Source organism: Triticum urartu, chromosome 7, assembly GCF_003073215.2.
Source record: "Triticum urartu cultivar G1812 chromosome 7, Tu2.1, whole genome shotgun sequence".
NCBI classification, from domain to species: Eukaryota; Viridiplantae; Streptophyta; class Magnoliopsida; order Poales; family Poaceae; genus Triticum; species Triticum urartu.
In genome coordinates, this window is record NC_053028.1 from 260,140,642 (window position 1) to 260,157,669 (window position 17,028).

The window sequence follows — 17,028 nt, forward strand, 5'->3', positions numbered from 1 at the left end:
TAAGCTTAAAGGTAAGGTAGTGGTATGAGGTGGAGCTGCAGCAAGCGACTAGCATATATGGTGGCTAACATACGCAAATGAGAGCGAGAAGAGAAGGCAAAGCACGTTCGAGAAGTTATGATCAAGAAGTGATCCTAGCACAACCTACGTCAAACATAACTCCAACACCGTGTTCACTTTCCGGACCCCGCCGAGAAGAGACCATCACGGTAACACACGCGGTTGATGTATTTTAATTAAGGTCAACTTCAGGTTTTCTACAACCGGATATTAACAAATTCCCATCTGCCCATAACCGCGGGCACGGCTCTCGAAAGTTCAAAACCCTGCAGGGGTGTCCCAACTTAGCCCATCACAAGCTCTCACGGTCAACGAAGGATATTCCTTCTAGCGGGAAGACCCGATCAGACTCGGAATCCCGGTTACAAGACATCCTCGACAATGGTAAAACAAGTCCAGCAAGACCACCCGATGCGCCGACATCCCGATAGGAGCTGCACATATCTCGTTCTCAGGGCAACACCGGATAAGCAATCCGTACAACTAAAACCAGCCCTCGAGTTTCCCCGAGGTGGCGCTGCAAGGGGCTCTAGTTTGGACCAACACTTAGACAAGCACTGGCCCGGGGGGTTTAAAATAAAGATGACCCTTGGGCTGGCCTAACCCAAGGGAAAAAGGCTAGGTGGCAAATGGTAAAACCAATGTTGGGCCTTGCTGGAGGAGTTTTATTCAAAGCGAACTGTCAACGGGTTCCCATTATAACCCAACCGCATAAGGAACGCAAAATCCGGGAACATAACACCGATATGACGGAAACTAGGGTGGAAAGAGTGGAACAAAACACCAGGCATAAGGCCGAGCCTTCCACCCTTTACCAAGTATATAGATGCATTAATTAAATAAGATATATCGTGATGTCCCAACAAAATATCCATGTTCCAACATGGAACAAGCTTCAATCTTCACCTGCAACTAACAACGCTATAAGAGGGGCTGAGCAAAGCGGTAACATAGCCAAACAACGGTTTTCTAGGATAAGGTGGGTTAGAGGCTTGGTTTAACAATATGGGAGGCATGATAAGCAAGTGGTCGGTATCGCAGCATAGGCATAGCAAAAGAGCGAGCAACTAGCAAGCAAAGATAGAAGTGATTTCGAGGGTATGGTCATCTTGCCTGAGATCCCGCAAGAAAGAAGAACGAGTCCCTGAAGAAGACAAACGGACGTAGTCGAACGGTTCCTCACAAACGCGACGTTATCGGAACTAGCCCGAAGAAGCAACACCGGAAAGGAGCAAACAACATAATAAACAACCACCACATAAGCATGGCACGATGCACAACCAAGTATGATGCATGTCCGGTTTAATATGCATGGCATGGCAAAGTGCACAAGCAATCCTACAAATTAAGTGGAGCTCAATATGCAACGAGTTGCATATTGATGGAACACCACATGCCTTATTTAGTTCGATCTCGTTTAGGTACTCAACAATATTAAATGTTGCTAAACATGGCAAGAGGAGAGCATAAGGAAATCATCTATTTAGGCAAGTTTAAATGAGGCCGGAACGCCAAACAACAATTCCGGTAAAACCCCATATGCAATTAGCAATTTAAAGCAAACAACAATTTTAAACATTCTAATTGTTGTTATCATGATGCAGATGGCATGAATCAAGTTTATGCAATTTTTATGAAAATGTTGATAAGAGCATTATGAAGCATTTGTCACCGTGATGGAAAGGAAGGGGTGCCACGGCAACGACAACGAAAACGCTGCCACGACAGCGTTCCGGTTCCGGTAACTCGATTGAGATACCGATGCAAAGAGAAGTGTGCGGATGCGTGCAAAAGATGGTGGGGCGCTCCCAGATTCCGGATGTCCCACGAGACGATGGTAACAAGGCAAAAGAGGGGCAACGTGCATCGACAATTCGAGCACGGAGCAAGCACGAGCATCTCATACATCACACATGCATTAGTTCACGGGCGGTCATCTCGGCGGTTATACCTTTGAAGCGTGCATTATCGGAGCGGTTCGAGTCGGCGTAGAGGAAGTAGTGGAAGTAGACGTTCTCGGACGTCGAGGGAAGTAGTGGTTCACGAGACGGTAGTCGAAGTAGTCGTCCTATCGTTCATCGGCGATGGTAGTGGTTCACGGCGATGGTAGTCGTTCACATTCTTAGTTGCACAATTTTTCATAGATGTTCGGGATCACGACGAGGGCTTGACGTCCATGGAGGCTTCGAGGGTCGACGGTAGTTGTTCTCGTATCATCGTGGAAGTGGTCGTACTCGGCGGTGGTGGTACTTGGCGTTTCGTTCGGTACTCGTTCGGACATCCAAGGTCTTGTCGGTGGTGTACTTGGCTGTCTCGTTCCGTCGGTCTTGCCGATCTCGGTAACGTGGTTGTACAATAGCGTCATCGAACTTGTCGAACCCGAACTCTTCGGGGGGCGTCGTGGTACTTGGCGAATCCGGATACGGTCTTAGAGCCACGGTCTTAGCATCAACAGAAAGCGGAGATGCATGAAGGGCGAAGTAGTACGCTGCTGCTGCACGCCAGGCCAGCAGGAGGAGGCTCTCGGGAGCCCGACACGCCTAGACCGATGCTGCTACAACCTCGGGCTGCTGGAGCACTTCGGAGCTGCTTCTCGCAGATCCCAAGGATGACGAGCAGGTGCAGGCAGAGGAGGACGGTGCTGGCGACGCTGGCCTTGACGGTGCCATGGGTTCCCTGGACGGCATCCGGCGAGGCTGGAAGATGGCATCCGCGGGGGTTTCAGAGAGGCGAGGTGGAAGGAGGATCCCGAGCGGCGGCGAGGATGGCCGGCGGCGAGGATGCAGCAGTGACGCGACGATGTGCAGCAGTGAGCTCAGCGGGGCCTCGACGCCGACAAGGAGAAAGCGGCGGGGCAGGGACGCGCGGCGGCGAGGCAAGTCGACGAGGAGGAGCCTGCGAGGGACCCTGTCACGGAGGCAGTGGAGGTGAACAGGGACGCGGGCGCCACGGGAGGAGCCGGGAAGAGCAGCTGCAGCAGGACCATGGGGTTCGGCGCAAGGAAGAGCGAGAGGAGGGAGAGGGGATCGAGCGAAGGGAGAGACAAGGCGGCGCAGGAGGGAGAGATGGGATCGAGCACGCCTCCTGGCTCGATGCGTGCGTATGAGGTAGCGGCGCACTGGAGGGAACGAGGGAGAGGGGAGATGGGGATCGAGCTAGGGTTACGGGGGGAGCTTTACTGGGCCTTAGGGAGGCCGGCCCAGGGAGAGGAAAGGCTGCGCCTAGGGAGGTTTGGGCCGGAAGTGGATGGGCCCTAGAGAGGCCTGGGTCTCTCTTCTCCCTTAAGTCTTTAAAAAAACCTTCTAGAAATCAGAAAACCGCAAAGAAAGAAAGGAAAGGAAAGAAAGGATTAGAGGAAGGATTTGGGCATGCGGAATATTTTTCCGGACTCGCAAAAATATGATCGTTCAGAGAAAATAGAAAAGGCCATGATAGAAAGATTTAAATTCAAACTCATTTGATTTAATTTCAAATGATTTGAATGGGAAGTGGGTGATAGGAGGTCCAAAAATGTTCGGATACTTGGTGGAGCTCCGGAAAATAGAGAAAAGATATATAGCAAAGATAGAGGCCAAGAGTTGTGATAACTACAACATTGGGATTTTTACAAGTGTGTTATGGTGAATTTCAAATTAAAGAAATATTTTAATATAGCTCCCTACTACCGGGAGGATATGTTATAAAGAGAAGTCATCCTTCCCTCGATTTAAATGGATCGAAGATCCACACAAATTATTTAGTTGAGATGCAAAAGATTTATGACATGATGCAATGCACATGATGCAAAGATGAATGCAACAAACCAACAACTCACACGACGAAAACCCGGAAACCCTGGAAGGCATCTGAAGCTCCAGCCTTGGGGCGTCAAAAGTGTAGGCATTCATAAGCACAAATAATATTGTCCGTTATCAATCTTCCCGGCACAAAAGCGGACTGTTCCTCTGATATTATATTTGGCAACACCTGTTTTAATTTGTTCGCAATCACCTTCGAAGCGATCTTATATAAAACATTGCACAGGCTGATCGGTCTAAACTGGGACATGTGAGTCTGATTGGTTACCTTTGGTATTAGGACAAGGATCGTGCCATTGATTCTTTTGGGGCTTTCTTCCCCCTCGGACAATTCTGAGCACTATGTTAGTGACATCCTCCCAACACACGTCCCAATGTTTCTAATAAAACAGGGATGGAAAACCATCAAGCCCCGGAGCCTTCGTAGGGTACATCTGAAAAAGGGCCGTTTTTACCTCCTCCCGTGTATATGGGGCACATAGGTCCCTGTTCATGGCCGTTGTAACTTTGCACGGTACATGTTGAAGCACGTCTGCTATACCCTGCACTCCCTCTGATGCATAAAGTTCTTGGTAGAAATTGTTTGCCATGGCTTTTAACTAAGCTTTGTCCTCTACCATTACACCCAAAGTGTTCTGCAGCGCCTGGATCATATTTTTCTTCCTCCTCATGCTTGCTCGGAGGTGGAAGAATTTCGTGTTTTTGTCACCTGATGAGAGCCACTCAATTCTCGCCCGTTGTCTCCACATTATCTCTTCGCAGTGGTATAGTTCCACCAGTCTTTCATTGATCTTTAGTTCCACATGGCTTGGTGCTGCACGCAGTAGGTCGCCTTTCAGCTCATCCACCTTCTTCTTTAGTTCCTTTATCTCCCATTGCACGCTACCAAATGATTGTTTATTCCATCTGGTTAAACCCCTGGACACTCTCGACAGTTTATCTTGCAGCTGATGTACCGTAGCGCATGGTCCCATCGCTGCCCATTCTGTTTCAACTGTCCCCCTGAACTCCTCATGCTTTTCCCACATTGCCTCGTAACGGAAGGATCGGTTTTGCACTGTCTCATGTGCTCGGCCGAAATCCAGTAGTATGGGCCCATGATCCGAGGTTGCAGCCGAGAGATGCTCTACTGTCGCCATTGGGTAGCGCGCCATCCAATCAGTGTTAACCAGGGCACGGTCTAGCCTACATCTGGTGTAAGTGCCTCCCGCCACTCTTTTTTCAAACGTCCAAAATGGCCCTTGAAGCCGATGTCTAGCAACATGCAAACATCTGTGGCTTCTCGAAATGCTTGCATCTGGGCATTGCTACGTCTTCCGGTGCCCTCGTGTTTGTCTGGACGTAACACTCCATTGAAATCCCCCATGCACACCCAGGGGAGATTGCTCAAAGTGCTAATATTCTTCAGAACACTCCAAGTTTGATGCCTCAAGTTGGTTTGAGCCTCTCCGTATACAACTGTCAATCTCCACTTGTCGTGACCTTGTTCCTATACAGACACATCAAGATGGTAACAAGAGTAACCCAAAATCTCCACATTTATTTCATTATTCCAGAAAATCCCTAGTCCACCACTTCTACCTCGGCTATCCACCACATAAGAACTATCATATCCCAAAGTACCAGCTAAAGCTTCTACCCTAGAACCTTCTATTTGTGTTTCAACAATACACAAAAGGGTAGGGGCAAATTTCCTCGTGAATTCGCAAAGTTCTTGGACTGTCGCGGGGTTGCCCACACCGCGACAGTTCCAACACAAAGTACTCACTGGGATGGGCGGCGCTCCTTGAAGGAGCCCGCCAAATTCTTAACAACAGTACTTGGGATGTCCTTTGCTTCATCTTCTAGCCTTGTCCTCTTCGGATCCCTATGCAGCGTTGGGCTGACCATGTTATTTCCCATAACCACAAGAGCCAATTCAGTAGCATTTGGGCGCGTGTTGGATTGCAAGCCAGCACCTCCGCGATTCTGTCCAGGAGGTGTTCTGTCAACGCGCTTTCTACTCGCCTCATCCGTTGCCATATCATCTGTGACCTCCAGCTCGTCCTCCTAGTTTCCTGCCCCAAGATCCTCCTTCCCAGCAGTACGTTTTCCTCCTGATCTACCTCCTCTTCTGCCTCCTCGGCGACCCCGGTTGCCTCCTGGACCACGCCCAGGCCGCATAGTCCAGCTAGCCTGTAGGTCCTTGAAAACCAGAGACGATGGAGGGTGGACTCCATCACCATGTTCTTTGAAAACATGTCCCAGATGCCCACAAATTGCACACCAATCTGGCAAACGCTCATATTTCACCCGGTAGATTTGTCTCTTCTAATTCCTGATCAGAGACACTGCATTTTTAGGGGCTTGTGGACATTGACTCTGACCCAAACACGATAAAAATTTCCAGCGAAGTCAAACGAAGCCGCTTCTGAGAATAAGACTTCCCCTACTTTTGCAGCCAAGGACGGAACAAGATGTGCAAACAGGCTTGGTACATCATGGATCTGGATCCATATATCTATTGTGTCAAGCTTCACCTTAGATGGCTGAGTCTCCCCGTCATAGGGGGATATGATGACCGCATGACCTCTGAAATTCCATGGTCCCTCCAGCGTGACTCTCTCCCAATCGGCAAGGCAGTGGAATTGCATAGTGTACAGATTCGATTCAAGGGGCTTGAAGTTCACCGTCTGCGCGAGATCCCAGGCCGATCTCATGTTCCTGAAGAACCATCCCTGACTATAGGGTTTATCGATGTGCACACGTGCCACCGCCATCCATCTAGCAACATGTTGGGGGACAGCATCTTCATCCACCACTACATCATCCATGTCGTCCTCCTGGAGACCCAGCTCCGCCATGAGTTGCTCGATCTCTGTCGCGGAAGTGGAGCCGCCGGCAGACGCCGACCCTCCTGTACCTTCCGCAGCCATGACTGAAATCCTTACCCGATCTGAAGACACCGGGTAATGTTGAAGCCGAAAACCCTAGCCACCCGCCTGGACGAGAAGGGACAACAGACCCGGCACTCGGCGCAAACACGAGTGATCGCTGTTGGTCTACACGAGTTAGCGTGCGACATTGGAGGTCCTGGCTAGCGAGGCTAGCGTGCGACGTATCAAAATTTTGTTAGTACCACCTCGCGTATATGTTTTAAATTTAAACCGAAAGCGTAAATTCTCAGGAAGAAGTGTATTGTGACGGTGAACCCACGGAGTCAATCCGTGCTTTATCCCTGTGCTGCAAATCTTCATCGTCCGATACTAATGCCCCAATGGTCCAGATCACATTCCAACTATAGCTGGCAAAACGGGCCGGCCCGGCCCGGCACGGCACGGCCCATCCTAATCGTGCCTGGCACGGCTCGCCCCGCGAAGGCACGATTATTATACGGGCCGTGCCGTGCCGGCCCGCGTGCTACAGCCTGCAGCCCAGGCACGACCCGTATGCTAATCGGGCCGGCCCATCGGCCCGCTAGGCCCGCTAATATGCCTCCTATTTTGCGCACTGGGCGTTTTTAGCCTATTTTTACCTGTTGGGCCACATTAGGATACATAAAAAAAATAAAAAAAAGATAACCAGGCCGTGCCGTGTCGGCCCGCGTGCTCGGCCTTCAGGCCCAGGCACGGCCCTTGGCGTGCCGCGTGCCGGGCCTGGCCCGTTTAGCACGTGCCGTGCCGTGCCGGCCCAGCTATCCCGGCCCGTTTGGCCACCTATAATCCCAACACACTGCCACTCTTGTGTAAACATCCCTCCAATACTCTATCACACACGAGGCACCTAACAAGCCAGGCCCGGATCACGCAGACACACTTCCACCGAATGGCAATAAGTTGGTAACACGAGGGTGGAAACGCACAACCGCCGCGACCTCGGACCCTGTCGATGGTGTTTATGCGATTCCGCCCCCAGCTTATCGCCTCCTCCCTCTCCCGAGCCCCTAAACCCAGCAGAACCCTAGCCCCACAGCCCCTCGCCGCCGCCGCGCGCCGCCGCTCCCTCACCGCGACCCTTTCCTTCTCCTCCTCCTCCTCCATGGCCGGGGCAGCACCCTCGGAAGAAGCGCTCCGCCGGGCGCTGGCGGAGAGGCAGGCGGCAGTGGACGCGCAGGCCGAGGCCGTGCGGTCACTCAAGGCCTCCGGCGCCAAGGTGGGCGTCGACGCGGCGGTCGAGGCGCTGAAGGCGCTAAAGATCGAGGCTGGCGCGGCCGCGCGCAGGCTGCAGGCCGCCGTCGGGTCCGGCGGAGGCGCGGCGCGGGAGGAGATGCGGCAGGCAGTGGGGAACACCCTCGAGCGGAAGCTCTTCTACATACCATCTTTCAAGATCTACCGCGGCGTCGCCGGCCTGTACGACTACGGCCCGCCCGGGTGTGCGGTCAAGTCCAACGTCCTGGCCTTCTGGAGGCAGGTGAGTGAGGCCGCCAGCCCATCTCGAAATGTCGTGGTTTATTTTTCATGCTTGTATCGTAGTCGATGTTGCCTAGCTGCTGCGATTTGATGTAGGGGTACTGGGGTAGCGATGATTTACCACTTGCACTGTGGTTTATGTGGAAATTGCATATGGAATCTTGATATTAAGCAAAGAAGACAGTTACCCATGTTTTAGTAAAGAATCTAGATATGGAATATTTCAAGTGCACACCTCTAAAGTCAATTAAACAAGCTGTTTTTAGTTTTTACATATCACTTGCATTTTCTGCTGCTGTAGTACTCGGATTACAATATGGCAATTTACTTATGACGAAGATTCCTGGTGTCAGTTCATTAGTACTAGTTGGCAAATATGGATTTTGTCGGGTCATTTCTATGCCTGATATTGGTGGATCAGTGTTCGATTTGCTTGTTTGTATTGGCATGGTTCTGTTTTTTTTCTGAATTAGTTTCTGTGCTTGATGTTGGTTGGATTTAGATGCTCCAATCCATATTGGGGTACTGGGGTAGCGATGATTTACTACTTGATGTTGCCTAGCTGCTGCAATTTGATGTAGGGGTACTGGGGTAGGGATGATTTACTACTTGCACTGTGTTTTATGTGGAACTTGCATATGGAATCTAGATATGGAAACTTACAAGTGCACACCTCTAAAGGCAATTAAACAAGCTTTTTTTAGTTTTTACATATCACTTGCATTTTCTGCCACTGCAGTACTCGAATTACATATGGCAATTTATTTATGACGAAGATTCCTGATGTCAATTCATTAGTACTAGTTGGCAAATATGGATTTTGTCAGTTCATTTCTATGCCTGATATTGGTGGAGATCAGGGTTCGATTTGCTAGCTTGTATTGGTACGGTTCTGTTTCTTTCTGAATTATTTTCTGTGCTTGATGTTGGTTGGGTTTAGATAGTAATATATTTTATGGCGCTGTATTTTATGACATCATCTCGTGCAATTTGTTCTGGGAAGATGCTAATTTCTCCATTCCTTTTCCAGCATTTTGTTTTGGAGGAGAATATGTTGGAGGTTGACTGCCCCTGTGTGACACCTGAGGTTGTCTTGAAGGCATCAGGGCACGTCGATAAGTTCACCGACCTCATGGTTAAGGATGAGAAGACAGGCACATGCTATCGTGCTGATCACCTGTTGAAAGATTTCTGCAAGGACAAACTTGAGAAGGATCTCACCTTGTCCCCTGAGACGGCTGCCGAGTTTAAGCGCGTCCTTGCTGTGTTAGATGACCTCTCACGAGAGGAACTCGGTGCAAAGATCAAGGAATATGGCATTGTTGCCCCTGATACAAAGAACCCACTCTCTGCTCCCTACCCATTCAATCTTATGTTCCAGACATCAATTGGCCCAACAGGTCTTAGCGTGGGGTAAGAAGATTACCAGTCACCACATTAATCATGTTTTTTGTGTTGAATTGATCAAACATGCTCATTTTTTGTGTGAACAAACAGGTATATGAGGCCAGAGACTGCACAGGGTATTTTTGTCAACTTCAAGGACTTGTACTACTACAATGGCCAAAAGCTTCCCTTTGCAGCAGCTCAAATTGGTCAAGCATTCCGTAACGAGGTCTGTGCTGTGTCACACCATGCTTTTGGCTTTCATTGGATTGTCAGTAACTGCCATTTCACTTGTTAATTCTTTGCATGTTTGCAATGGTATTATACTTCACTAACAGATTATTCTTCATATGATGATTCAGCACATAGTGTTTGCTTCATGAATTTAATCAAATGTTCAATCTCGACTTCTGTTTTTCATGGAATTTATGATTCTGTTGACTTAGACTACTACTGTTTTTATTAAAAATATTTATGCAACATGATTTTTAATGAATGATGGGCGTTCTTCATGTGGCAACAATACTGCTAAACCTAGACTTTTTTATATAGAGAATGTGTGGTGCTGTTGTTTAAACTACTCTACTTCTGTTTTTGTTAAAAATGTTTTGCAACATGATTTTTGAATGAATGGTTGTTGATCTTCATGCTGTGAAAAGAAGATGAACGGTAAATCTAGACTTTTTATACACAGAGTGTATTATGCTGTTGTTAAACTACCCACTTCCGCAACATGATTTTGAATGAATGATAGGTGATATACCTGTTTAAAATAAGATGCAACGTTCTCCATTTACATCACACTTCATATGATTGTTTTGAATACCTGCATGAACAATGTGATTTAAAATATGTGCTGTTATTTCATTATTCCATTTATATAAAACCTTCATTGCGTTCAGACTTGAATGCTTGGGAGAAATTTAGACCTGCTAACATACATGGCTAAACATACATTTGTCATGCACTATAATGTTAATAAACATTTGAAGAGTGGAAAATTCGCTTGCAGTAGTAAGATATATATCCTTTTCATCCACTCACTACTTTCTACTTATTTGACAATCAGATCTCTCCACGTCAAGGTCTTCTACGAGTGCGTGAATTCACATTGGCCGAGATTGAGCACTTCGTAGATCCTGAGGATAAGTCACATCCCAAGTTTGTTGATGTTGCTGATTTGGAGTTCTTGATGTTTCCGAGAGAGCTGCAGCTCTCAGGGGAGTCGGCCAAGTTAACGAAGCTTGCAGAAGCAGTTTCGAAGGTTTGAACTTGATGTCTATCTTATCTTTTGTTGAGTTACTTGTTTTTCTTCTTCCGTTTGGATTAGAGGCAGTTGAGTTAGTCACTTTTCATCTTCTTCCACTTTGGATTAGAGGTGGTTCGCTTCTATTTCTAGAACTTATAATATGTTTCTTCCTTACAGGGAACTGTTAATAATGAGACACTTGGTTACTTTATTGGAAGGGTCTATCTTTTCCTGACACGTTTGGGAATTGATAAGAGCCGATTGCGCTTCAGACAGCATCTACCTAATGAGATGGCTCATTATGCTGCTGACTGCTGGGATGCAGAGATTGAGTGTTCTTATGGATGGACAGAGTGTGTGGGCATTGCAGATAGATCTGCATATGATTTAAAAGCTCATTCTGTAAGCTATATCTCATCCCATGAATACTTTTGCAGTTACTGATTTTAGTCCTTTGGACATGTTGCAATTGAAATGGAAGTCGCTCCTTTCATTCATTAATATATTTAGTCTCGACTGTGTTCTTGAGTGTGCAACTAATGTTGATAATGCTTTCCTGATTGGTGTGTCATAGGAGAAAAGTGGCGTTCCACTTGTTGCTCATGAAAAGTTTTCAAAGCCTAGAGAAGTTGAGGTGAGTTATCTATCAGATTTGATTCTTCAGTATTTTTGGAGTCACTAATAATGTACCACTATTGAATAATGTGTGCTACTAGTTATGTTTTATTTTTGCTCCTGAAGGAGTATATTACAAGTTCCATCATCAAGAAGCATTCTTTCATGACATTATTACAGTCTTTGTCCTTTAATGCACAATCAATTAGGTCTACCATTAATATATCTGAATTTCCTTGCTGCTACAGAAACTTGTTATCGTGCCCTCAAAGAAAGACCTAGGGCTTGCTTTCAAGGGCAATCAGAAGATGGTGGTTGAAGCATTGGAGGTAACACATCTTGTGCTCTGTCTACAATTTCTTAGGCAAGTTTTATCATGTCTACCAAAGTAGAAACTTTTGTCATTGACTTTATTCTTGGACAAACAGGCTATGAGTGAGAAGGAAGCAATGGACATGAAGGCTGCACTGGAATCTAATGGGGAGACGAACTTCCAAGTTTGCACACTTGGAAAGGAAGTGGTGATTACAAAGAAAATGGTATCGATCAGTATGGAGAAGAAGCTGGAGCACCAGCGAGTCTTCACCCCTTCAGTTGTTGAGCCCTCATTTGGCATAGGGAGGATAATCTATTGTCTGTTTGAGCATTCCTTCTACACAAGACCTAGCAAATCAGAAGAGGAGCAGCTGAATGTCTTCCGGTTCCCTCCTATCGTGGCTCCTATCAAGTGCACTGTGTTCCCGCTGGTAAAGAATCAAGAGTTTGATGATGCCGCCAAAGTGCTTGATAAAGAATTAACAGCCGCAGGCATCTCACACATTATTGACACGACTGGTACGTGATATACCATATTGAGCAGGAAAATAGTTTCTCGACCATTACCTTTCTTAGCTTCTTATAAATAAAAAAAATAAAGAAACTTAAACAGCATTGTTTGTCATACCGCGAAGTATATCGTGGAATTTCATGATGGAAGCTGATGTGGCTGAATAGCTATATACACTGGGACATGTACAAATCACCATTGGACATAGCACCAAGGCTTACTAACTGCACATGCTCATATTGTTATTTGCTTCTGAAGGCATTTCTATCGGGAGGAGGTACGCAAGAACGGACGAGATCGGTGTTCCTTTTGCAGTAACTGTCGATTCTGCAACAGAGGTGACGATCCGAGAGAGGGACAGCAAACAGCAGGTGAGGGTGGGCATCGACGAGGTGGCATCGGTGGTGAAGGAGCTGACAGAAGGCCAAAGCACCTGGACCGATATTTCATTCAAGTATCCCAGCCATATCGGTCCCCAAGGTGACCAGGAGTAAGTTGTCTGGCTACAGTTTGCACCGTCCTCGTCCAGATCACCAAAACGTCAATTCATCTTCCAGTTGCCCGGTTGATACCGTACTGCTGTTGATGCGAGTTCTGCATGCATACATGCTGCAGACACCCGTACTTAGTTCACCCATTGTCATTATCTTACCTATACATTTCGAGAATGTTTTACCATACACACAATGGAATTGACATCATCTACCATACATTTTGAGTCTTAAGGAGTACGTCAAGTTGTAATGAAGCTATTGAATTTTCAATCTTTCACCTACTTGTGGCATCTCTTGTGGACAGTCGAAGATTTTTCTCGCCGCCCATGTGTTGGAAGTCTTGTAAGGTGGCTCCGGGTCTCCCACGCATTCTCCTCCACTACCTTTGACGCCTGTTTAACACGGCCTGGTACACGGACATCGCCATTGTCTCCTGAGCGGTTTAGGTGAAGATGGACCCTGCGGCCCAGCCACTGCTCGCCACGGCGGAGCACGACCACGAGGCTGACGGGCGCATCGCCGTCGTGCCCGGGAACGGAAACAAACACGCCGAGGACGCAGAGGCGGAGGAGATGTCCACGTCCATGCAGAGCCGGTTGGAGGAGAGCGGCACAGCCTCGGCTGGCGCCGGCGACGAGGCGGACGAGGACGAAGAGATGGCATCGCGCATGCAGCAGCGTCTGGACGCGCTTCCGGGGAAGCCGCACGAGAGCGAGCCCTTCACCATCTTCCGGGTGGCGGGGCCCATGCGCGACCGCAACCGTCACCTCTACGAGCCGCAGATGGTCTCCGTCGGTCCCTTCCACCGGGGCGCCGCCCGCCTCCGCGCCATGGAGGAGCACAAGTGGCGCTACCTCCGCGACCTCCTCGCGCGGGGCCACGAGCCGCTCGCGTCCTACGCCCGCGCCGCGCGGGCCCTCGAACCCGCGGCGCGCCGCCGCTACGCTGAGCCCACCGAGGACCTCAGGCCGCGTGGCTTCGCCGAGATGCTCCTCCTCGACGGCTGCTTCATCATCGAGTTCTTCCTCAAGGGCGAGGACGGCGCCGCCGACGCGCTCATCGACGCCGCCTGGGCCATGCAGAATGTCTACAGCGACCTCTTCCTGCTCGAGAACCAGCTCCCCTTCTTCGTCCTCGAGCGCTTCTACGCCATCGCCACCGGCGGCCGAGGCCGCGACCACCTCGTCACCAGCCTCCTCGCCAAGTACCTCACCGTCGAGACACCGCAGGACGCCGCCACGGCGAAGCCCCCCGACGGCGAGATCCTCCACCTGCTGCACCTCTACTACCACTGGTTCCTCCCACCACAAGATGAGGACGCCGCCGTCCCTCCCGCTGGCGGCAACAACAAGGTCACCGAGGAGGAGGAGGCGTTCAACGAGTGGCTAGCCAAGCCCATGGACGAGCGCTTGCCGTGGCTGCTCCCCTCGGCGTCGGAGCTGGAGGACGCCGGCGTCACGTTCCGGGCCAAGAAGTCCCCCCGGAGCCTCGTCGACGTGACGTTCCGCGCCCGCGACGGCGTGCTCGAGATCCCGGCCGTGGAGAGCTACACGAACCGCGCCATGTTCGCCAACCTCCTCGCGTACGAGCAGAGCCGGGGCCGGTGGGAGCTGCAGCGCCTGATGAGCTACGTGGTGCTCATGGCGTCGGTGGCATCGCACGGGCGGCGCGACGTGGACATCCTGCAGCGGGCCGGGGTGTTCGTCAAGGGGGACGAGGAGACGGCGGCGTTCTACGCGCACCTTGGCGAGCTCTGCGGCGGTGCCGCCGCCGGCACACCGGGCGTCGCCAACAACTGCTACGCCGACATGTTCCGCGACGTGAGGGAGTACTGCGGCCGCAGCTGGAACAGGCACCGCGCCGTGCTCGCTCACGACTACTTCAGCAACCCGTGGACGAGCATGTCCGCCGCCGCCGCCGTGCTCCTGCTCGTCCTCACCGTCGTGCAGACCGTGTACACCGTGCTGCCGTATTACCACCCTTAATCATTGATCCATCATCCTGCATTCACGCATGCACCGAGTAGTCACAATCTTGGAGTACTCCCAGCGAAATAGTAACTGGTGAACGTTCGCCAGGGGGAAACTCCCAGCGAACGTCTTAGCTGCCACACGATCTTATTATGTAAACCTTTCAGCTTGAGCCGATTCTCCTGTCAATTTGCGTTGCTGTTCATATATATACGACATACGAGTGCTCCTACTTTGAATCCTGCAGGACGCTGGATTTCAGTTGATTCTCTTTCCGTGTCACGATACAGCCAAACGTTTTAGGGCATGTTCGGAATGCATGTATGCAAAACAAAGGAACGGGGAGAAATAGAGGAATAGGAAAGAAAAGTGGACTGAATAAAAGAGTAAGAGCAACTCCCGTTTCGTCCGTCCATGTTCGTTTGAATCACTGCGGTCGAGAACACCGGCCCAATGCGCCGACTCATTCCCAAAAGCCGTCCGCTTCGCGCCTGCGCCAACCCATTTCCGACCCAAAATTATGGTTGAAATACGTTCGCACCGCGTGTCTTCTCGGTGTCCGCCGCGGTCTCACTTGATGGGCACCCAACTACCACCCGTCGTGTAATTTATGACGACTACTGATAGCAAGCCCACTAGTCAGCCAGTGGAAGCGTCCTTTCTTAACCCACACGTGCGCGGGGCCTGGCCTCATCCACTTGCATCCACATCTGGCTCTGTCGGCGTTCTGGAAACCAGGGTATCCAGACTTGCCTGCCTGCGACCCACGGCGTGGCTCCATCAGCGGTCCGGTACGGCCCACCTTCAGCATCAACAACACAAGACCCTCACGAGGGGGCCAAGCCTCACGAGGCGGACGACGCAAAGACCTCCAGAAGAAGTGGCCTCCCTAGGCTGGATCCCGAGGAGCGGAGATTTCTATGCAGGCGCCTACCTCGTGAGGTTAAGGTGACGCAAGCCATGACGACCAAGGTCAGGCGGGCGCCAGCGGGCACGGTACAACATGTTTCCTCTTTGGTGCTAAAGAGGCAAGCGCACGCGCGGAGTCCCGAGGAATCAGCCAAAGGTTTTCATTCCCGTGCTACAAGACCAAGACCGTCAGGACGGCAGGACGGAGGTCATCGCCGAGCCCATCATGATGTCACGACCAGAATCTTTGCAGACGAAGACCACGTTTCGCCAGGATAAGATGTACTATTTGTCTCCCTTCAAACTTGGCCGTTGTGGGATTCCTTTCCGCCTTCGTTTTGGGGGAAGAGGACCAAGGTCACTATAATATAGCTTAGCCATCACCATAGAGGGGGACGAATGAATCGAGCCATCAAAACTCTCATCAGCTCACATCAACACAAGAACATGCCTTCTGAGGTTGTTCTTCCTCTATACTAGTTTATCCTCAGCCTACCTCGAGACTAATCCACCACAAAGTAGTAGTAGGGTTTTACACCGCAAGGTGGCCCGAACCTGGGTAAACTGCTGTGCCTCTCTCCTTTCCCGTTCATCGAGCTAGGCCGTGAGCTCGACGAGTTGGTAGACCGGGAAGATTGAGTTCTTCGCACGCACCTCAGCGTTCGAATCTTCCTTGGGTCTGCGGAGCCCCGAATCCGACATTTCACGCGTCAGGTAGGGGTGCGTCGCAGCCTCTCTCCCACCGGTCGATCCGCCACCGTTCCGCCGTCCTCATGGCCGATGCTCGTCGAGTTTGTGTTGAGCGCTGGGCTGCCCTCACCCCGCCCGCGTCACCCAAACAACACCTGCGGGCGACGGCGCCCCCGTCATTCCCCATCACCTGCGGCAAATGCCGCCACCGGCCCCGCGGCCCATGAGCAGTAGGCTTCATCGCTGCAGCCTTCTGTGTGGCGCAATGGGCGCACCGCCACTCCATCACTGACTCCGGTGGCTGCTTCGTCTTCCCATGCTCGTCGCGGGCCGGCGAACGCGCAGGCTGTGCTGCTCATGGGCGCACGAGCTTCTGCGCTACCGCCCGACCGATGACCTCTACGAGGACTGGCTGGACCGCATTGCCGAGCTTGTCAGCACCGCTGGAGAGGCCCTTGCACCATCCCGCTCGCTGCCTCCCCCGTCGCCTCTCGCGGGCGACGTGGCTCACGATGCGCCTCCTCCGCCTCCCACGCAAGATGCCGCCCCCGAGCCAAGGCGTGAGGCCCCTCGGCGCGACCCGCCGCTCAGGGCGCTAGCGCACGACGAAGAAAGTTGCCAAGTGATGCAGCGGCCCCAAGGAG

The 17,028-nt window shown here is 50.7% G+C and overlaps 2 protein-coding genes across 2 annotated transcripts; both read left to right on the forward strand.

Annotated features, from left to right (window-relative positions):
* The first annotated feature begins 7,709 nt into the window (after positions 1–7,709).
* On the forward strand, positions 7,710–13,105 carry LOC125524940 (glycine--tRNA ligase, mitochondrial 1-like). Its single transcript, XM_048689969.1, has 9 exons — positions 7,710–8,246; positions 9,276–9,658; positions 9,743–9,860; positions 10,701–10,895; positions 11,058–11,282; positions 11,455–11,514; positions 11,744–11,824; positions 11,924–12,329; positions 12,580–13,105. The coding sequence occupies exons 1-9, from the start codon at positions 7,725–7,727 to the stop codon at positions 12,813–12,815; spliced, it is 2,226 nt and encodes a 741-aa protein (XP_048545926.1). The 5' UTR covers positions 7,710–7,724; the 3' UTR covers positions 12,816–13,105.
* Positions 13,106–13,170: 65 nt separating this feature from the next.
* Positions 13,171–15,119, forward strand: LOC125524941 (UPF0481 protein At3g47200-like). Its single transcript, XM_048689970.1, has one exon. It carries the CDS (start codon positions 13,268–13,270, stop codon positions 14,798–14,800), a length of 1,533 nt encoding a protein of 510 aa, XP_048545927.1. The 5' UTR covers positions 13,171–13,267; the 3' UTR covers positions 14,801–15,119.
* The last annotated feature ends 1,909 nt before the right edge of the window (positions 15,120–17,028 follow it).